This window comes from Pteropus medius, unplaced genomic scaffold (assembly GCF_902729225.1).
Source record: "Pteropus medius unplaced genomic scaffold, Ma_sr-lr_union100, whole genome shotgun sequence".
In the NCBI taxonomy this organism is placed as follows: Eukaryota; Metazoa; Chordata; class Mammalia; order Chiroptera; family Pteropodidae; genus Pteropus; species Pteropus medius.
Genome location: NW_024349796.1, coordinates 7,582,327 through 7,605,353, shown reverse-complemented (window position 1 = coordinate 7,605,353; position 23,027 = coordinate 7,582,327). Strand labels below are relative to the sequence as shown.

Genomic DNA, 23,027 nt, shown 5'->3' with positions numbered 1-23,027 from the left:
GAGAGTTCTGGCTTGTGGCACGGACTTTAGTACGAGGCCCAGTACCCCGAGAAAAAATGAACAGTGGCAAGAGGTTAACCACCCCGTTTGTCTGAGACCCAGGGGGAGCCGCGTGCATGCCCACCATGCCTTCGCCCAAGCCAGCTCAGCTCTCATCCACTCAGCCCCGCCACCTGGAAGCTTGGAAGAGTCACAGGCTCACAAGTCCTTCCGAAGGGGTGGCAGGAAGACATGGTCGTCTCAGCGGACACAAAGGAACGGCCTGACCCCGTGAGGCCTCCACGTGGGGTGTGGAGCTGCGTGAGTAGACCGTGCTGCAGCTGGGACTAAACCCCACAGTCACCCCATGTTAGAGAAGAGGCAGGAGAAGCATCCTGTGCAGAGAAGGCTTTGAGAGCAGACATGCCACCTTCAAAGGTGAGGAAGGGCCCATCAACGCCTAGTCCTTTAAATCTTGCTAATACAAAGTGGGCCTCTGTTCAAAGGCTGTGATACTCACCCCGCTTTGACCGCTGGGGAGCAGGGTCTACGAGGTTCCAGCCAAAAGGTCAGGGCTGAAGAGCATGGCCTCTTCCCCACAGAGGGTGGAACATGGGCCCTCCCCATCCTGTGAGCTGGTCAGGCGGGTAGGGAGAGAGAGAGGCCAGGGCACACTGGCCTGCTGCGGGAGAGAGTATGTCCAAAGCTTCAAACTCCCTGTAGGAACATTCCTTAAATTCCATTGTTTCAAAAAGACAATAAGCGCCCAGACAAAACTGACTTCTAGAAAAAGATATACTTGACCTCATACACCTAACCTCCCACGTGTGTTGCACATTGTGCTTTAATGTGATTTACACATCAGGGAGAGCTGCTCCAAGGGAGGGAAGAAAAGCAACTTTGATGGCTAAAATAGACAGGTTTGACCACGCAGTCCTCATCTGGAGGCAGATCTTGCAACGGTGTTCTATACAGAAGTGTTGTTGTGGTAAATTAATAACACCCAAAGGTATGGACCAGAACTGTGGCAGCACTGGGCCTGCCTGGTACGCATGTCTCTGGGGCATTCGTCACTCCACCTGTCCCCCACTATGTCACAGGAGCCAAAAACGCACAGCCAGATGCCTGTCCGGGCACTTGGCAGGCCACGGGCTCTGATGCAATCAGCGAGCTGGATCACGGGACCAGCAGCCTCCCTCAGAGCACGGCGGACAGCATAAGAATGGCAGAGCTGCGCCTGCATCTTGCCAGCCCAGGCTCCCCACGAGGCAGGACAGCTGCCACCAGTAGAGCCTGGAGAAGGTCCCGCCACCCACCCGCCTAGAGCCACCTTCCAGCTGTGACAGCTGCGTGGGAAGCCGAAGGGGCAGCTCCATCAGGCTCCCCACGCAGAGCACCCAACGTGGGAGTGCCTGCGAGTGGTCCCCGGATCCACTGACGGGCACCCAAGGATTCACAGGCCCAGATCTTGTTTTAAATACACAAATGGAGAGACAACCAACATTCCGCCACCTCGTCTCAAAGATGATGACAACCGCGTGTGCATCCAGACCCATGTCCGGCGCTCCCAACGCCCCACCCAGTTATGACCAGTGAGGGGCCACTCTCAGCCTGAAGGAGGGGAGCAAATATCTGTGTCTCGTAGAAAGAGGCGGGCCTTTGTGTTCACAGAGGCCTGCGTTCAATCCCATGTCAACCATCTGCCAGCACACAACGCCTGCCTCCTGCTAGCCCATCACTACCCTTCCCTGTCTTGGCCAAATTCTGTCACTTCTCAGGGTCTCGGACTCAGTGTAAAGCAGAGCTAATGATCACTAATTTGCTGGTCATGTGAAGAGTAAATGAGGTAACATGCAAAGCATCGGATGGGTGCCCAGTATAAATGAGTTTCCCCAGGATGGAGAAACCAGATGAGGGTCCTCAATGTCCTGTCCTTGGCCTAGTTTTCACTGCAGTCATGTTCTCTAGGTCCATGATGTTTTCTAGATGAAACAGCAATATCCTCAAGGCTGGCATTGTGTTTAGAAATGTTCTACCTAATAACCCAAAAGGCGATTGAAAATAACCGAGAGGTTTGCCATTTCTCAGAGAACACTAGTATGGAATAGATGTCACTTGCCCCCAAATTAATCTCCAAAATTAACAAAATGATTCTAGAACTGTATCCGAAAGAATAATTCCCTGGGACTAGGTAAGAACATTTTGAAAAAGAAGAAGAATGAGTAGGGATATACTCTATCAGATTTTAAAAGAGACAAGGAATGAAGATTGTGTGGGGATGGCGTAGAAAGTGACATCAAATCGATGGGATGTAACAGACGGTCCGGAAGCAGACCCGAAGGTCTAAACAACGTTAGTATATTGTGGGGGTGACATTTCAAAACGGTGGAAAACGAACTCTCGGGAAACAATGTTCGTACAACTGGCTCGCCATTTAGATGATGATATACTACATCCCGCTTCTCCCAAGACGCAGAAAAGAATTTACAGGTTGACGAAAAGTTACACTATAACAAATAAAATATGAAAACGATAGGTGCATATTTAAATAATCTTGGGTTGGCGAAGAACTTTCTAAGCATATCACCTAATGGCAGAAACCATTGAGAAAAAAAAAGTGAATAGAATAATCATAAATGAATTTAAATGGAAATTACAAGAACGACCATTGTAGTCTACGTGAAAGGTAAATAGATGAAAAGTTTTTACAAATGAAGAAGGGACAAAAAACAGAAAAAGCGACAAAGAACACGAACCAACAACTCCAAACACAAAACACGAATGACCAATAAAGATAAAAAGCTCTCTTCACTCCAGCCGTACTGGCCTTCTATCAAGTTCTCGAACATTCTGTGCTATCCCTGACACAGTGTCTTTGCACGGGCTGTTTGTTCCCTCAGATGGGAAAACCCTCTCCCTCGATCTTCACCTAGTTAAACCCTTCCGCGCTCTGCTCAAAGCTCACTTCCCCAGGCGAGCCTTCTCGGACACTCCCTCAATCTAGACTAAGTTAGATCCCCAATCTAGACTAAGCTAGATCCACCCCCCACATAGATAAGCGCTTTCAATACCAACCCATTTTCCTAATGGCACGTATTACAGCTTGCATTATACATTTGTTTTGGTAATTCTCAAACTGTTTCCCCCACTGGACAAATTGCCTCTGTTTTTTGCCTATCATTGTATGGGCAGCACAATGGTTAAATAAATTACAAGATGTACATAAAATGGAACGCCGCACAGCGAGTTCAAGTGATGTTACACAGATTAACTCTTGAAAGAGTATCAAAGATATCACGACTTACTGTTGAGTGACGGAAGCAGGTCACAAAATAATGTATATAGCACCTTTTGGGGGGAAAATGTATACAAGTAGAAAAGAGACATAGATCGCATCTTTAACAAAAGGAGAGTGTGACATTCATTTTCGTTTTGTTTATCCAACTTTTTAAAAAGTCAGTAATGAATACATACACACATATGTGTATGTATATATCTTTTTTAATAAGAGGAAAAGATTAAAAGTAGCTATGGTTTTCTACTCCCTGGAGTCCCCGTGTGATCTCTATGGGAACCACAGTGGGTGTCCCCGACACTTATTGTCCCTGACCCTCCATCTTTATTTCCATCAACAGAAAGAACGAGAACACAGCCCAACTCCAAGGCAACAGGTAGAACTGTTTAACCACCTCTAAGCCTCATCTTCAGAAAATAAAAACTAAATGTATGAGCACACTACACATCAAGAAAACCTGAGCTTTCCACTAAACAGCCAGACTCCCAAGAAGAGTTCAAATGGGATGTGAGTTACAGCTTTTTGGAACTGTGTGCGTAGCCTCAAGAACTATGTCTACCTTATGAGTACATATGGAGAGACCGACCACCCAATCAATGGAGGAAGACGCATTTGCAGGTTTCAGCGTTGAAGGGCAAAGATCATTCTTACAATATTTCAGAGAGATGGCCGGATTTTATGTGTTCGACATACGTGGGGTATGAGATAAGCAGATCCGGGCGGGTACAAGTGTCACTGCCAGGTAGGGGTGTCATTGCCGGGTTAGAAGTGGACATGGGATCCAGCTTCTCAGGTGAGGGGCTCATACCACTAAAAACAGATTTCGTGAGGGTCCAAGTACCCCCCTTGTCCGGCGTTAACACAGCAAGGCTGGGCTGGCATTGCACACTGCTGGACCTTCCCTTCTTGAGAAGGAAATCGGCCTGCTTCTCTGTAAGAGAGGGAAGAGCCAGTCTACACTTCATACACGGACGGAATTGCTTGAGAACTGCTCGTGGCTGAGGAAAGCCTCCCCCGGAATGTCCATGTTCCTTATCTGATGGGCTCCATGAGTCAAATTTCGACATCAAAAAACCTCACGGCCAATAACGCTTCAGGCGCCCCAGATCCCATGGCCCTCGTTGAATCAGGAAGCACACTTCCCATCGGAGGCTGGGCACACCGTCCTCCCCGAGGCCCTGAAACAAAGCAGGCCCATCTTTCCGTTCGGGAGGAAGGCAGGCAGATTGCTTCCCTGAGTCCGTCTGGACAGTTTTCCTGAGTTTGGAACATTTGGCACTATTTCTTCTGTTCCAGGCTAGGAGTTTGGGGGTTGGGAGAAAAAACGAATTCTGCAGAAATACTCATGCCTTTCTCTCTGCCGACTCTCTCCCTTCATTCACAACTTCTCGTCTATTCATCTTTTCTTTCCCTCTCGTCGATAATATCGCTCTTATTCAAGGGCGGGGCGGAGATTAATACCAGTAATTCCCTATTAAGTGCACATAGTCACAGCTTCTGTTATGCGCTGTAAAAAAATAAATAACTGGGTATTGTGGTAAGACCAGCGAAGGCAACTTAGATTGGGGGAGCAGCTACAAACCAACCGGGAAAGTGCTGTCCCCAGAGTCACTGGTGGGCTCTTCGCACAGGGTCTGCTTTTGATTCTCGCCCCACCCCCCGTCCACCGCTGCAGCTTCCCGCTGCTGGCCGCCCCCTCCCTAAACCCTTTCGTCCCTGAGTAGGGCGACACTACATTTTCCCAGCTCCCCATCCATCTCTCTGAACATTCTCTTGGTCCCCTGTGAGGAAACTGAGTCACAGAAGGTTCAAGGACGCGTTCAAGATCACGCGTTTGTTAAGAGATGAAGCTGGGTTTCGGACCCGGGTCTCCGTCCTCTCCCCTCTCCCGGCCCTCGGGCACCACCCCTCCGCCTTCTCAATACTGAACCTGATTGTAATTACTGCTTCCCAGGAGGTGACTTCTAAATCCGCACTTATAACCCCAACTTCTCTCTTTCCAACCTCATTCTCAAATGCCTGCTGGGCAATTCCACCTGCATGTCAAAATTTAAATATCTTAAGACCAAACTCATCATCTTTCTAAAATAAGCTTTTCTTCCTGACATCTCCATTACGGCTAATGATTCCAGCCTTCTCCCTGACACCCACACCAGGAACCTCCGGCTGCACATTCTTCATTGATCTTTCTTCTCCTCCGTTCTCTTGAATTCATCCTTTGAAACGTCTTCTCGGCTTTCTCTCTCCTCCCATTCCTGCTGCCAGTACCTCACCTGGGCCCTTAGCACCCCTCACCTGAAACAGCTCCTCCTGGTTACCTGCCCCACATCCCCCTCCAGCACACCCACCCCGGCCTCCTCACCACGCCCAGACTAAACCCCAACACAGACTTCCCATCCTGGCCCATGGACATTTGGGGCTGATCCTTCTCCATCGTGGAGGCCGCCCTGGGCACAGTAAGACAGCCGGCTGCATTCTGGGCCACTACTTTCAAGAGGCCACAGCACACGCACTCCACCCTTTTCCAGCCCTGACAACTAAAAGTGTCTCCAGACATCCCTAAATGCCCCCCGAGGGGCATAACCACCCCCGCTGAGAACCACGCCCCTCACACTCGTTGCTCCCTTCCGGAGGCTCACCGATGGCCTCCGGACAAGTTCTTAGGAAGAAAACAGTTTTTAGGAGATTCGGAAATCATGTTTCCTAGTTACGATTTCCTCTCTCTTGAGGTTTTGGGTTTAACCACCTTTGGGCTGGGGTTCACACTGTCCTGGGGGAAAGGGGTCTTCAAAGGACAAGCAGACAGGGCAGCGGACAAACTCCTCCTCAGTCTGGCACCTGAGGCTCTCGTGGCTGAGTGCCCCCTGGCCTGGAGGCAGGGAGGCAAGGGGCGGTGGAGACACCAGGGCCAGGGCCGATGGCTTGGATTGAGACCTGCCAGCCCCGCCATTTCCTAATCCGGGACCTGGGGCCTGCCCTTCGGTCAGCCTCTCTGCTGTGCTGTACTTGCCTCAAAATGAGGATGAACAGTACCTCATTTACAGGGTTAAGTGAGTTAATATATATAAAGCAGTTAGAAATGTCTGGCATGAAGCAAGTAATTGATAAACAGTAGCCATCCTCTTCATCATCATCATTACTACATTTCCAGCCTGAATGTGTCCAAAACACGCTCTCAGTTCAGGTCAAAGTGAGTCCAGACCTGACATGAACACAGCTTATCCTCGCCCACGGCAATGCCCATGCTCATGCTCTTTGTTCTAAAATTCTCGGTTCTCCATTTCCTCCTGTTGAAATTGTACACGCTTTCCAGGCCTACCTCAGAGGAGTCCTCTGTTACAAATGCTGCCTTCGTCAAGCCAACCGGAAGCCATCTTTCCCACCACTGGACCCTGCGATGTTCGGATTATGCCCTCGACACGTACTTCCTTCTGTTACAATCACAGGGGACAGAATCATTTCCCACCTAAATGTGTCTCAACCCGCAAGGCCAGAAGTCCCACCTTAGAGATCACTCTACACAACCTGCGATACTGCCCTTCACAGAGTGAGTACTTAGTAATTCTAACTTGAACGCATAAGTGAGATAAATAATCTAAGCCACTACTTTATAAAACTGTGATGTCTTAGCTGAGATGAGCATTTTAAGGCATACGAAGACCTGACCTCCACCCTACTGGGCTGGGTATCCTTGCTAATGCAGACTTTTAAAAGAAAAGTTTTCCAATTTTCGGTTCTTAGTTACAAGGTCTTAAGCGTGACAAATATCAATTATCTACTTTCCTTTAGCATGTTGCGTTGAATTAACATTCTCACACAAATCATTAATTGCTTCATGGGACCACTGCTTCTGTGTTGGCTTTGCTGATTCCACCGTAATAAGGCGTAGTAAGACCTCACGGTCTACGCTCACGAGTGTGACGTTCTCAGCACCAAGGGCAGGGTCCCTCCTCTGCCTGCTCCCGCGCTGCAGTCTGAGCTCAGGGAAAATGAGTCACACCACACAGCCTTCCTGCACCGATGGGCTCCCAGCCACCCACTACCACACAAAACGGTGAAGAGTTCGCACTTACATTCTCTGGAAGTAATATCGCCCAGCATGCTGCCGGAAACGGAAGCAGAGCTGTCAACAGCATTCTGGATGTCATCGGAAAGCAACCTGCCAACTGGCCTTGGGCCAGCCCACTGCCAGGGGCTCTCGGCTAAGCCTCAGGGGACTAGGGAGCCCCAGCCCAGCCACGGCAGAGGAAAGATGAAGAGACGTGGTTGGGGTGGGTGAGGGGACACAGGGTGACCTTCCCAGGGAGATGAAGACTGAAAACAACAGCATATTTAAATGCTACCCCCAAAATTGCAAGGTTTACCTGCACGTCCCCTACAACTATACATGTTCTGAGGGAAATTATAAGAAGTGCTTAGCAGCTCATAAGCACATGAAGTACATTACGCAAGACACGGAAGGGAAAAGAACCCATTCGAGAACGAGTAAATGAATTTGTGGAGAACGAGATTCACAGGAGGGAAGGAATAAGAAGCAATGAGGGCCGGCATTCGTGGAGCTCGAGTCCTGGGCCAGGCCTGTTTTAAGGGCTTTCCCGTGCATGATCTCATTTAATCCAAATAACCCCCAAAAGGTGGGTCCTATTGCCACAATCTCCAGTTGTCTGAAGGATGGCAAACGAGATTATGGAAAAGCCCCACTAGGGAGACGGCATCCCGGGTCCAGCCCTGGCCCTGGCCGGCTGTGAAACGGGTCCTCCCGGGGCCTCGTTTCTACACGGGTAATGAAGACAGCCTCGGGGACCCTCCAGCTCTAACTCCACTCACCCAAAGCTCAGACTGGGTAGCCCAGCGATCTCATCACCGGGGGCATTTATTATGTTCCTAATAGTCATTCCGGCAAAAAAAAAACAAACAAAAAACAAACAAACGAAAAACTTTTTTTCAAGTGCCACTAAACCATCATCTTATAACACTAAAAAGAGTAGCATAATCACAGTTATAAAGTCTGTAATGCCCAATATGTCATAACAACGTGGGGAATTATTGGGATACATGAGACAAAAGCGTCACTTTCGCCTGTTGATTGGAATATTTCACATTCCGCCTACATTTTCAGGGGGAAGAAATACAGATGGATGCCTTCCACACATGGTTTTCGGTACCAGCACAGGATTTGGGGTCCTGCCTGTCTCCTTCCGACTCTCCCGCCCTGTCAGGCCCCGTGCCTTACACACGGTAAAGGCTCGATAAATGTTTATTGAACCAAAGATCTTCCTACTGCTTCTGTATCTATTTATTCTTCTAATATTTATAGAGAACCCACTTAATAGCAGAGTTCTTTTTTAATTGCACAGGGAGGGTGAAGGGTTAAATTGAAGGGGCAGCTCTCTGACGGCCGTGGGTCCAGATGACTCTGTCGGACGCCCTGCTTTTCTTCTTCAGCCCTGCTTTCCCCCAGAACACCTTGAACCCCGGTCCATCGGTGTCCAAGTCCCAGACTTCAAGAGAAAGGAAACAGAAAGTCGGAAAAGTAATTTCACCAGCCCTTGAAAATGGCTTCCTTCTCTGCAGGATCTGTCAGTAGGTTAACCACAGACTCACTCCAAGCAGTCGGTTCTGTGCCTGTGATTTTTTTTAAAAAAATTCTTTTTTGGGTAATGAACCCATCTGAGAACCTGTTGAAAGCTACAGACGCTCGGCAGAGAAGTGCCTACACAAGTCTTCACGCGTGTTCTGGGGTGTGGGTGGGGTGGCCCACGGCACAGGGCTGAGAACGCCCAGGATGTGAGAAGCAGAGTTGGGGAGCCAGGGCAGGCAGACCCCAGTCGGCCTGGCCACCGCCTTCTCCGTCGAGGCCCCTTCTGTAATGAAAAGGGCCACAGGTCTCATAACACAGGCCCCGAAGAATGGCACCTCAACCAAACCCGGACCCACAAATCACTCAGACGCTCCATTTGTTTCAACTTAAAGTATCAGAAGAAGAAAAAGAGGAACAAAGGAAATGTTTTGACTAGGAGAGAAGACATTGCGCCATAAAAGAAAGATCCAAAATGACCTAAAAACACGATTGGAGATAGCCTCCTATTACAGTAGATATTAACCAGTCACTTCTCCTCAGGGTAACTCCACGTAATAATTCAATATTTACCTGACCTAAACCAGGGGTGGGCCCACTGGGTGGCCTGCAGAGCTGCTTGCAATTGATTTTTTAGTGGCCAGTAGCTATAATTGAATAATGGGAGTGTCTAGCAGTAGGTTGATTAGGTTAGAGCAAACATGATGGCCTTGTAATTTGGGAAACTCTACAAATTTGAGCTTCCAGATCATCTCTGGACCCTGCCATCAGTGTCTTAATATTAGTCTGTGTAGACCAAACCTCAGGAAATGTTTGGTGAATGACTTAATGACATGCATGAATAGGTAAGTAAACAGCTTGTAAACTCCCCACGCCCCCACCTCACCCCCAGACGCAGGCAAGTTCATGTGGCTACACGTTTGTTCATATTGCTTCTTCCTCCCCTTCTTCACCTAATTGCCACTCCTCCTTCAGAACTCAGCTCTACTATCACTGCCTCCTGGAAGCCTTCCCTGATCTCCCCTGGCTAGGACAAGAGCTCTGGGTCCTCAAATATTCATCAGAATGAACATTTATCCTTAGTATCTTTTAAGGACTGAATTGTGCCCACCCTCCCCGCCCCCCATATGACACGTTGAATCCCTAAACCCCAATGTGACTATATTTGGACACAGGGCCTATAAGGAGGTAATTCAGTTTCGATGAAATCCTAAAGGTGAGGTCCTAAGCCCATATGACTTATGCCCTTACGGGAAGAAACACCAGAGTGCTCCCTCCCCTTCCTCCCGCCCCCTCCACGCACACACGGCAAGGAGAGGCCAGGTGAGGACGCAGCTAGTGGACAGCCACCTGCAAGCCAGGAGGAGAGCTGTCACTCGACACCAACCCCGCTGGCCCCTTGATCTTGGACTTCCGGCCTCCAGAACTGTGAGCGCATAAATCTCTGTTGTTTAAGGCCCCCAGTCTGTGGGATTTTGTTATGGCAGCCTGAGCGGATCGATCGCATATCAGCACATAAACTCAAGCTCCTTGAGGGCTGGGGATATATCGGACTCCTGTTTCTAATCACCTACTTGACACAGTCCTTGCACCTAGCAAGCGCCTAACCAATTCCTGCTGAGTAAACATAACAGCAGATGATGGAAGATAAGAGGCTGAAAGACGTCCTCGCTTCTCACCCTCAGAGCTCAAAGCCACGTTTGAGTCTCTTCAGGTCAAAGTGAAACACTCAGACCCTCCTGGTGCTGTCGCTCACCAAGGAAGGGACAAGGGATCTGGGTCTGGGAGTAGCTAAGGCTGGCTGCGCTTTGAGAGCTCACCCAGGGACAGCCTGGTGCCCACCCTGACGAGGTGCGTCTGACGTCAGGGTACTCTCTCAGTAACCCCGAGTATCTAAGAACACACACAGCATGGCCAAGTGAAAAAAAAAAAGACAAATCAGCTGTGGACCCTAGCTTCCAGGAGCTTCTACAAGAAAAACAGAACAAATAACAATAATGAAGACAATGAGGACACTGACGGTCAACACTTACTCAAATCCCACGACATGCCAGGCTCTGTTCTGTGTGCCTCCCACGAGCGAACCTATTTGATCCTCACGACAGTCTGTGGCACGGCTCTTATCATGCCCATTCTACAGGCGAAGAAGCCGAGGCCGAGACAGATTAAGTAGTTGGCCCCGCATGTAAAGCCACCAAGCAGTAGAGCTGGATTTGATCCCAGGGGGTCTATCTCTAGACTCTTGTTCTTGGTGAGCACCTTAAAGTGTCACATGGGTGACTGAGACCTCCTGTGTCCCTCCTCATCAGAACGACAGGGTTGGACTGGGTATGGTGCTTTCATAGGTTGAGAGATGAGGCTCAGCACAGAAAGCAGGTGAGCACTCAGCGAAGGCAGGTAGGGGCCTGGGGTGGCATGCTCAGCCATGTCCCCTCAGTCCCCACTCTGTCCAGGCGGGCCCCGTGGGGGAGCCAAGGGTTTCGTGTCAACCCCCCTGGACCAGACCATGTCCACGGTCCTCCCCAGCCCAACGGTCCATGCTTCTCATATTCTGAGAATTCTCAGAGCTAGAGAAGGCAGGAGCCATCCACGAGCTCACGGGAGGAGTAGAAGTGAGATGCAAGCTGTCTCTTAAAGACAAAAAGGCCCTGTGAAGGCAGAAAGGGGGTGACGTAAGGGAACCCAGCTCCCAGGAGCCGCCGAGGGAAGGCCAGCCGAAGGGACCAGCGCACAGGGCAGAGCACACGAACGCGGTCAGCAGACTGAACTTGAATTTTGCCCCCTCCCCCCCGCACCGTTTCTCCAGGTCACAGGGCCATCCTGAGTGCGGCATCTGCCTTCTGGAACTCGTAATGAACACGTGGCCATCTTGCTCTTCACCTCCAGGACCACGACCGTGTGTGTCTGTCTTTCTTCAGGAACAGTCGGAGTTGAAAGGAAATCGAGGGTGCGGGGAGAAACGAGCTTGGTACAATCTCTCGCATGTCCGAGGAAGTGAGCTTCTGCTACATCGCCGGGAACGTGACTCAGTGTGGCAGTGACATCAACACAGCAGGTACTAGAGGGCATGCCAAGTCGGAGGTGCAATGAACACGGCTCACGTAGCAGAGCGGCGGTAGAGACCAGCCACCAGCTCTGCTTTCGATTAAAGCCCCTGGTAACCGCACTGCAAGGAAGAAGCTGAGAAAGAACAGTTTGAACAGCAGCGGCGACGAGGGACTCACCCGAATCTGCCCTTGAGCGCGGCTGCAATTCGCCCAAGGCGCAAAGGTGACTGCTGCAGAGACGGGGCAGGATCACTCCTGTTTTCAGACCCTCCGTGTGTTTAGGGGGCCTCCCAAGAACGAGGTCTTCCTTCATCTGGAGATGACAGAGGGCAGAAGCTCTGCACGCTGATTACCATGTAAATGGAACGGCAGAGGCGACTTTCAGCAAAGCCCCTCTCTGGGGAATAAATGCCCAGCTACCTCACGAAACCATGCGAGACCCTTTTAGATTAATTCAAAGCCCGTTGATGGGGTTTTATTTTAAGGACTCCCTCCCCAGATCAGACTCTGGAATTCCAGGAGCCCATGTGTGGCAAAGGGCTGAGGACGGTCGGGGGCCAGGAAGGGGCTGCGGTGAGGTTTTCTCGGCCGGCGGGCTGCTTTCCTGAAGGGCTCTGAGGCTGGAAGACGGAGAGAGAGGATTTCCAGGCATTCCCGCTAAGGACTAGGAATCCCAAGCTCTCCAGCCCACAGACACCCAAAAGCAGCATCCCACCTGCAGAGCTATAATGGGATTCTCAAGCATTAGAGACAGCCAGCCGACAGCTGGAGGTGAGAGGAGGCATTCGACACGGAGGAAGCACTCAGCGATTCTCTAGATCTAAATGCAGCTCCCAGTTCATCCCACTGTCCCACCTGAGCCTGCAGACGCTGGCCCGCTGTGCCCAGATGCTTCCAGCAGCAGAAACGCCACTCAGGATGATGGGGAGGCAGACAGGGACACAAGGAGCACCGGCCTCCCCCACGAACCTCTGAAGCACCTGTGATGAATCGCCAGCCTGCCTCACATGTTCAATCTCTTTTCCCCGAGGCTTCTGCGAGCCCACAAAAGGGGCCGACTAGGCATGGGCCCACAGCTATTGAGAAGTCGCTCTCAATGGCACAAGGACCTTCTCCATCTCCAGACATGGCCATTCACTGATCACGCCAGCCGCAGGAATAGAGCACAGATCGGCACGTCCCATTTTGCAGCAAAAGAGCTCCTGCAGCTGCCTGACACGGCCACACAAAATGAGCTTTCGCAGGGGTCAGGACCCACGTGCGGAGCAGCCCCGGCCCCTCCCTGCAGACCTGGGCGAGCGAAAGGCAAAAACAGCCCCAGGCGCAGTGCAGAGAGGTGTCCTTCCACGTGGGCAATCGCAACTGTTTTGTAGTTATGAAACACCTGTCTTCTGATCCTGCCTCCTCCACACCTGCACACCCCGCCCCCTGGGAAGTATAAAGGAGCAGCCTTATCACCCCTATTTCCAGATGAAGAAAGCAAAGCGTAGAGAGGGTAAGTGAGTTGCTGCTAGGTGACAGAGCTGGTCACGGGGTGTGTGTATGGGGGGTGACAGAGGGATCACTCTCTAACAATCACACCTTTGAAGATTAACTGACAGGCCAAGAAGATGACAGGGCTGCCAGCGGATGCGGGAAGGAAGGGCATGCCCAGGAAGCACTGAGCCCGTAAAAAGCCCCGGCGCCCCCAGGGATGCAGAAGAAGGGGCGACAGCAGGAAGTCCCCCGGCCACCATCACTGCACTCACCCACATGGTCCCCTCTGCTCAACATCCCCAGGAGGAACACACCCCCGAGCTGTTCGTGGCCACCTAGTGGCCCTGTTCTCTGGTTAGCCCTGTCCTCCCAACGAAGGATGGGAAATAGGCTGACTCCTCTGCAACTGGGCTTCAAACGTGGCCATGCAGATCCTCCGCCACCCATCCACAGCCTTCCTCCCTCCCGACCCTGCTCTCCTTTTGGTCCAGCTGGTATGAGCATCCGGAACTCAAAGTGCTTAAACATCATCCTAATAATAACATAAGGATGAATGTCTTGTCCTGGAATCGAACTGGGTAATCAATAGCCAAGATCAAGTTCTGTTGTTGTTGTTGTCGTTAGTTTTATTGTAACCGACATGGATCATCAGCAAGCTCCTCCTCCCTGTTACTGGAGTCTCCTCTTGACATTTAAATGTGACGTTTCCTGAGCTTGGTCCTCAGACCTTCTTCTTGGCTCATTCTACACCGTCCTCCTGCGAAAGCCCAGTCCTTCCCACCCTCCCCATGTAGATGACACAGAAATCTACGTCTCCAGCTCTAACCTCTCTCCTGAGTACCAAAGCAAGTGTTCAACAGCCTAATGGACAGATGGGGCCCAAATGGATGTCCCTCAGGCAGAGCAAGTGTCCTCATCCAAAATGAACTCATTAGCCTCCCTCCAGATGACCATTGCCAGGTCCCTACTAGCAGCCCTCGCTCCATCCCCACGTCCAGCCAGCTGCCCGGTCTCTTTATGTCTGTTGCACGCATTGATTCCTCGCTAGTGAAAGCCCCATCATGCTCCTCCAGGACCAACGCGTCAGTTTCCTAACTGGCCCCCAGGGCAGGGCTTTGTTTTGTGCCCACTGCACCTTCCACCTAGGTGCTGGTAGATGCACAATAAGTGTTTAATGCACGAGGGTCTATCTCTTCTCCATCTTCCATATTGCTAAAAAAAAATTCTTGTCCGATCCTGCCGTGCCCCTGAAGACATATTTTGTAGGCTCCCGGCTGACTAGAGTGTAACATTCAAATTCCTCAGCCTTGTCGTTAGCGGCCGTGTAGGTCCCATCTGCCTGTCCAGCCTCTTCCTCAATCTCTTTGCCCTGCACTAAGGCTGCCCAGAGCTAGTCCTTGTGTTCGGGACATGTTCTCTCTCATTCTGAGCCTCTGCTTATGTTATCCTCTCTCTGAGGCCGTGGCGGGAGGGGAGGTGCGGGGAAGCCCCTCTCAACACCTCTCTGCCTTGAAAATTATTTTATTGCTTAAGATTTAGCTCAAATTTCATCTTGGGGGAGCCTTCCCCTGCTCCGCCCCCATCTCTACAGCCTCTGAGATAAATCTCCACTTTGGGACCTACGGCACCGTGTCATGACAGGGGATTCTATGGGACTACTGAGACCAAGGCTCAGCGGCCACCAAATGCTTTCAATAGCACACACCCATCTTGGCCTGTGACACTGGGTATTGCCATGTGTTTGTCATGCTACATCCCTTCAGGACAAAGGGAGCTCTTGGTGACCCCGGCACAGTGAAAGCAGCAGGCATTCATCGCTGGTTTGTGGCTGATGATGTTGAGACCTCAAACACTTACACTTTCCCCTATTAATGCACTTGATTCTCACAGGCACCATGGGAGGCAGAGGGTGCAAGTATTATTCCCGTTTCATAGATAACGATAATAAAACTGAGGCAGTGATTAGGTCGCCATCACTTAGGCAGTTAGAGACCGTAGCAAGGGAAACTGGACCCTACACCTCTCCAGCTCTTCGCCTGAAGAACTAAAACATATCCACTAGGTCATTATGACAAGAAAATGAGCACCTCCCACCTACAGAACAATGGGATGAACAGAACGATGACAGAGAAAAGCCAGGTGCCCCATTTCCAAAGGCAAAAATCTGGGCAAGCCCTTCCCAGAAGAACCGCGAGGGTTTCTAAACGTTATTTCCCCGTTTTGTGTAAGTACGATTTAAACATAGAGGTGGCCCCAATCAGCCATTGAGGATGTGCTGTCATACTATCACTTCAATTTGCAGATGTGCATCCCCCAAAAGAAACAGTCAAAATGTATCCTCGGATTAGATTCTAACACCGAGACTCCCGAGTTAAACAGACGCAGTCTAATAGGACAATCAGAGCCTCTCACAGGATTAAGCCTCTAAACCTATCAAATTTCCACATGACGGGCAGATCCTGTTGTTTCTCGCCTGGAGAGAATCAGAGTCTTCTGAGGTTAAGTGTTTAGGGAAATCCTACAGATTCTATCGCATACTGAGAACCCCAATTTGGAAAGCCGCTAGGTCAGGAACAGCCTTGTGTGCACACAGATTTTGTAGAACCCACTGTAAGGCTGGATTTCATTTTTCTCAAAAGAACTTCCCTTACTGGCTCACTCAATTCAATCATATATATCTGCGATAAATGCAATCAGACCAAAGAAATAAGGTCTTTTTGGATTTCATTACACTGAGAAAAAGCACAGGAGTGACCCTCGTTGTATAGCTCTGCTCCCACACTGGTAATTCCAGGAGATGAAAGTCACCGATTTCAAGCAGAAATGTGAGACAGCCAGGTCGAACCTTCATAAAACAAAAACAAAAAAAAACCCACCTTACTCATCCTCTCTCTTGAAAAGTTCAATTTATTGGGATAGCAATGAAATGGTCATTGATCAGGTTCGCCGAGCTCTGCACTTCCTCTCACTTCCAAGAATAAAAATCCATGCCTGGAGCCCAGGCATCTGCTTTGTAGCTTCACACTGGTGTCCGCCCACAAGCCCTGCCCTCCAGGGGCCGGACGGGCCTCCGCTCCCAAGTTTATTGTCATTTCCAACTAACGTCAAGGATTATTTCTACTTCTTTGATGTTTCCAGTTTTACCTTGTTCAAGATTAATAAAGCGATTACGATCCTCTCAATTAAGAAGCTGTTTTAAAATGCACTTTTAATTCCGGTTTGTGAGCAACTCAATTATTTCTATTTGTTTTTCTTCTCGAGTGGATAATTTCTTCTGTCTTAGAGTAGTACGGCGATCTTTTTCTTAAAGAAAGAGGAAATATTGGGCCAAGTTTTTCCCTAGAACTTAGCATCTTAGGCTCAAATCATCAAACACACCTTCCTGGACAGAAGAGTAAGCAACTCTCAGATCTCATAAACCATCGTCTCTGTTCTCACTTCAAAGTTAACCTTTCTGATGGGCCTAGAGGGCATTACGCTGAGTGGAATAAGTCAGACAGGAAAAGACAAATACCATATGATTTCGCTTAAATGTAGAATTTAAAAACAAACAAACAAACAAAATAAACGAATAAACAAAACAGAAACAAACTCACAGATGCAGAGAGCAAACTGATGGTTGCCAGATGCAGTGGGGGGCGGGGCGGTGGTGGCGGGGGTTGGAGGGATGGTAAAAAAGGTGAAAGGGATTAAGATGTGCAAACTGCCAGTTATAAGAATAGTCACAGGGCTGTAAAGTACAGTGCAGGAACAGTCAATAATATGGTGATCACTACGCACAGTGCCAGGCGGATCTCTTCGTAAGGTATAGAAATGTCTAATCACTACGTTGTACACCTAAAACTAATATAACATCGTATGTCAACCGTAACTGAAAAGTAAAAATAAATTTCTTTAAAAAGAAGTTCAACTTTCTGAGGTGCTCCAACCATCCCCTCCCTCGGACCCCATCCTTGAGGTGCTACCTCTTCTCTAGAGCCTTTCTAGATTTTTCTTCCAGCCTCCTAGACCACCGCCAAATGGAAAGTGCCCTCAGCTTCCATGAAATTCTTGCACTTTTGCCACCAACCATGGTAATTATCTTCTAAATGATGTGGTAGGAATTTGGGAATCGTTTTTCTTGCTGTCAACCGACATCGAGCATCTCTATGTGTCAGATGCTGTGCTGGGTGCCCAGGACACAAAAATAAATAAAGTCGAGGTTCTGGCCCTCAGTGGGCTTACGGTCCCTTGGGGGAGACAACACTAGAATGAGGTGACGCTAGGGCAGGGGGGGAGTCAGTGACTAGGGAAATATGACAGCGATTAGGGCATTGGAAATTGGGTCTTGAACAGAAGTTTGACCATTGGGCAAAAAAATAGCAAGGGAGGGTTCTTCTAGGTAAAAAGGACATTGTGTACAACAGTGCTTGGTACAGGGTGGGGACAGGCACTCGACGTGCATTAAATGAATGAAGCAAAGGCCCGGAAGGTCCCAGCATTGACTCCGCCCACCCTCACTACTACGTCTCCATTTCTGGAGCGGCAACATGATGCCGCCCCTCGTGTCCGGCCCATAAATTAAGCAGCATCGTCCTAATTTTCCGGATGAGAAAACTGGAGTCTTCAGGACCCCAAAGCTATCAAGAAGCAGAGCCTGGCCTGCGTTCCTCATAATAGAGGGACGTGTGAATGAGCTCACCTTCGGGGACCGATTTCTAGAGCAAACCCTTAGCTCTCTTATTCTGCTCCTAGGTGGACCGCTCCAGGCAGCCCTCAAAGGCCCCCGAACACCACCTCTGGTGACACACACTGGGATGGAGGGAGGGAGAAGCAGCCATGCAGATTCTGGGGGTAGCGGGCACCTGTGTCGGCCTATAAACCTATCGTTAGTCCTCTCGGGGTGTTTGGTCTCAGTGGCCCCACATGAGGGCCCCTTTTCCTAATTTACAAAAGACAATCTGGAAAGAGCCGCCCAAAAGTCACCCAAGGCCAATTCGGGCTCATAAAGCTCTCCTGGGGCTTAAAGAATTGAGCGGATTCTCTGGCTTTCCGGGACAAAGCATTTCGTTTTTGATAGAGTTCTTTTTCCCCCTTTGCTTCATCTGATCATTTTCTCAATTTCTCTCTGGTTCGGGCTTTTTCTGTAACACTTGTATCGGGCACGAGCTTTTTTTCTCCCAGCTGAGACTATTATATCTCGCTATTGTGATGTTCCTTTTCCCCTGAAAGCAATCAAAAATGAAAATCCACATTTCAGAACAATGTCTATTAAATATACACCTTTTGTGGATAAAATAAAAGAAAGCGCTCGCCGAAGGCTGATTTTCAGCTCCGTGTATCACCTGAAGATTAGCTACGAGGGGGGACCTGCTCCCTCATAGGCCATCTGCATTTGGATAACTGAGAGTAATGGCGGAAAGTCTGGAGTCAAGTGGACTCATCTTCAGGAATGCCTCAGCCTACCGCATCGCGAATGAAGTGTGGTCCTCGGACCAGCAGCAAGGGCATCGCCCGTGAGCTGGTTGGAAACACAGACCCTCCGGCGCCACCCCAGACCAAGAGAAGCAGAATCTGTCTTTAGCAAGAGCCCAGGTGGCTCTATGCACGTTCAGATTTTAGAAGCGCAGGTCTAAAACGAAGGCGAATTTCCTTTTATCGTCATCCCGGAGCCTCTGCGTGGGTTTCTTCTCTAAGGAAGACACCTCCGCATAGTGAGCTCCATAAAACATCCCCCACCACCCTTCTCCCCTCAAACTGTTTATTCCTAGAGGGATTCTGAAATGATCAATGTTCTTCCAGAAATCACACTCTCAACCTGAAGGAGTCCGAGATGAAACAAAGCCGATGGCTAGCCTCCCTGTAGCATGCGAACACCTAGAAGGGGAGCTCTCTGCAACTGGGTGGTGACAGGCCATCCTTACTCCCAGCTTCTTATTCAAGGCTCTCCACCGTGTTGCTTGATAACTTCTCCCCTCGGAAGAGAGGCATAAAAGACGTGTCATACAGCGGATGGGTGACTGACATGAGACCGAAGGGGCCACGCCGTACACCGAGCTCTGAGATCTTTGAGCCAATGGCCGAACCAAGAGCACGGCCTTCAAATCCGAGCTGTGTTCAGACCTCGCACTTCCGGTAATAACACTGGAAACATCCATAGATGAACCCTGATGAATCTATTGTCTAGATGGGAGAAACGGGCCGAGAGGATGGAAAATCACGTGCGCCGGGTCTGCGGGAATGAGAGCTAGAACTGCGGGCAGAGAAGAGCAGGAGGAAGGAGATGACGCAGGCCCGCTCGTGCTGCCCCGCCCACCCGCTCCCCTCGCCCGCCAGGCAGAGCCAATGTCCGGGCTGGACAGGGGCTGTGAGCAGAGCCCTGGCGGCCACACAGGTATTTCCTTGCCATCCTGTTTGACCTGGTCCTCTATGAAGAGGAAACCTGCCTCAGAGACATTTCTATAAAATAAGAGAACCAAAAAAGTTACCCCTTGTCAAAACAAAAAACAAAAAAAAAAAACAAAAAATGAGTCCCCACCTAAAGCGAGTGTTTTCTCACTAATTCTGACAGACAGGGACATCACAGAAAGCTCCTGGACACTCAGGGCGTCGTTCAGACCTCTAAGCGGAAGGCCTGAGTTATTGATTACTCTGTGTTAAAGCCCAACTTGTTATTCCCCTCCCCCACATTGCTAATTATTGTTCAGTTTTTCTTTTTTCATCTTCACCTTGGATTTCTCTGAAACAGCAATATTTTCACACACTAAAATGGTTTATATATATTAATCAATACCTGTTTTTCCTCCAATTATAATTGGTTTCTATATCAGCAGTAGCTTCTACGAACGTGTCCTTCTACGAACGTGTTAGCAAGCTCTCAGAAAATCTGGAATGGACGGCGATGACGGACAGCGATGAGCGGGCTCCGAAACTCAGACGGGCAGTCCATCTGTCCTCCTCGACCACAAGCCAAGGACAGCCCTCCCCCGCAGAACCGAACTTGTTACAGGTGAGCCACCGATGGCCACCGAGGCTACCACTTTTATTTCGGCTAATAAACTTCATAGAAAAGCACTTGATTTTACTCCTCCCTGTAAATCAGACCTGGAGAAGCCAAACAATCCTCTAAAAACACATCTGAAAGAAAACCTCTCCGCGCCCACATGCACAGACATGAGGGAACACACCACCACCTTCCAAGGAAAGAGAAAGTTAACTTTCTAATAAGCCTGTCCTGCAGTCAGTCCCGCCAGGCCTTCAAATCCTTCCCATCCACAAAGGTGGTTCAAGTAACTGAAACCTGACCTGTCTGTCTGCTGAGGGTATAAATAAGGGGTCAGAGGTCACAAACACAGGTAACCCACAAACAGGCCACCTCTCTCCTCTCTCTCTCTCTCTCTCTCTCTTTCTCTCCCCCCCAAAGTGAGAATATGGGCCAGGCTCATTGTTTTTCCTTCAGAGAAGCCAGGTTGTGCCCGGTGGGAGCTCCAGACAGGAGGTGGGTGTGTGAAGCTAAGCGGGCTCCACACAGCGATTTCCTGGGAACTCCAGGGGTGTGGAAGAAGGTAGTCTTAGGCTGGGACCCAGGGGCTCGTTAGCTGTCAGGTACCCCCCAGAAGTCTGGATGTACGGGGGAGTGGCCGGGCTGTCCTGCCAACCAGGCTCCCTGTTTCTGCCTTCTTGGGCCCTCCTGGTCTCAGCAGGGTCACTCACCTCCCGTGAGCTGTGCAGGACCGAAGCACAGCGCCAGCTGAAACCACAGGATCACGGCCAAGAGTCTCTGGGGGGACTGAGGCTGCTGCTGTTGCTGCTGCTGCTGCTGCTCTAGAAATCCATCTCCATGGCTCGGGTTCATTCCATAATACATCTTTCATCCACAGAGGGCATCCGGCGTGCAAGAGTCTGCAACCGCGAGCGAACACGACAATACCCCAGGCTGCCGGGGTTCCGGGGGCGACGCTCCCCCTCCTCAGCCCCGGGACCGGGAGCCCCGGCTTCCCCGGTTTCATCCCTGGTCCTCCCCCACGCGGCCCCCGCCCCTTTCCCACAGCGAGATCCCCCAGCTTCCCCCCAGCGCGTGTACACCGAGTAACAGCCGCCGCGGGATGCTGCGCGTGTGGGAGGGATGGAGGAGGGGGTAGCACATATTGGCTTTGCGCCGGTCCCCGGGATCCAGCGGCTGTGACCGTGACAGTAAAGTCTAAAGCCTCCCAGCGTCTCCGAGCTGGAAAAACACTTTTCCCCGGGCCTAGAAAGGTCTCTCTTAGTAATCTCACGATGTGGCGCCGGATCCCCCCAGATACTTCTCTGATTTTCCCCAGCGTGGGGATGGATCCTACTGCCCGTTCCCCAATGAAATTGCTCTGCGCTGTCAAAAAAAAATTCCTCCCCGGGGGCGCAGAACCAGGCACCAAGTCCCCCTCCTGGGCCTGCGCACGCCTCCCCGGGATGCAAAGCCCCTTCCGGGGCTCTGGGTCTTACCTGTGGGTCTCATGCATGCAGCTTCCTTCCCTCCTCCGCCTCCTCCCCCTGCCGGTCTCACCCGCATCTGTGCGCGACCTCTGCTGCCGCCGCTGCGCGAGCCAGGGAGACAGAAGCCTCGGCGGCGGCGGCGGCGGCGGCGCCCGGCCCCGGCTCCCCCGCCCGCACCCTTCCTCCTCAGGCTCCCGGAGCGGCGGGGTGCGGGGTGGTGGGGGAGGACCGCAGCCCGGCCGCGCGCCCCCGCGCAGGCGCCCGCGCGCCCGCCACCTGCGCTCGCGAGCTGGCGGCGGCGCGCGGCGCGGGGACGCGCACGGGCACGAGCCTCGGCCGACTGAGCGGTCGCGGCGGCGGCGGCGGCGGCGGAAGGGGACCCGCGCGGGCCGCAGTGGGAGGGGTCCCGCCGCCGCCGCCGCGACCAATAGGAAGCGCGCGCGCCTGCACCTGTCGGGGCGCGGGGCGCGGGCGGCCACTCCGCCACACGCCCGGGGCCGGGTCGCCACCTCCCCGGCGCTGGACCGCTGTCCCCGCCTGGGCTGCGCGCGAGCCCGGGTGCCCGCTGCGGCCTCCACGCGCTCGGTTTACGCCGCTGCGGCGGCGGTGGCGCCAAACCGTGGGACGAGAGTCTGCGGCCGGGCCGGTCTCCCCCACCCCAGGACCCTTGTCACCAACAGGGTTAACTTGGCGGGGCGGGGCAGGGCGCGGCCGATTGCTACAGCCTCTTATTTTCTGTCGTTGTCGTCGGTTTTCAACCCCCACGCCCGGGCCGAGGTTCTGCGTGTCCGCTTGGATCCCGAAGGACATCCTTACTGGTCCCCAACTATTTGCCTTTTTTAGAACTATAGACGTCGTGCACGAGGACTCGGCCTGTCCTGGAGATGCACTAGCCCCGCTGAACCTCCGCCGGGGGGCGCTCTCCGGGAGGCAGGTTGGGTACCGAGGAGCCGGTAGGACGGAATCCAAGGGGGTCGGGAGTGTTTGCAATCCCAGCCCCCAGTGTTCGCCTCGTCCACGCTGTCTCTCTGTGTCCTTTCTTGTGCCCTCGCCCGCCTCACAGCGGGTGCGACTCTCACTCTCCACTGGCTCTGGCCACCCGCTGTCCCCTCCCAAGACTGGCCTTCCTCAGCCCGTCTGGCTCTGTGGGCCAAAGTTCCAGCTACGGTAGTCGAGGGGCGTGAACTAACGAGGTGGTGCC

At 51.4% G+C, this 23,027-nt stretch overlaps 1 protein-coding gene across 4 annotated transcripts in view; it reads right to left on the bottom strand.

Annotated features, from left to right (window-relative positions):
- SUSD4 (sushi domain containing 4) overlaps positions 1 to 22,043 on the bottom strand; it is a 102,836-nt gene extending 80,793 nt beyond the window's left edge. For all 4 annotated transcript variants that reach the window (XM_039883326.1, XM_039883327.1, XM_039883328.1 and 1 more), the window contains exons 1-2: positions 21,836 to 22,043; positions 21,068 to 21,256 (exon numbers count right to left, since the gene is read on the bottom strand). In XM_039883326.1, the coding sequence (XP_039739260.1) occupies positions 21,068 to 21,221 (154 nt within the window). In that variant the 5' untranslated portion in view covers positions 21,222 to 21,256; positions 21,836 to 22,043. The remainder of the gene's footprint in view (positions 1 to 21,067; positions 21,257 to 21,835) is intronic.
- Positions 22,044 to 23,027: the final 984 nt, after the last annotated feature.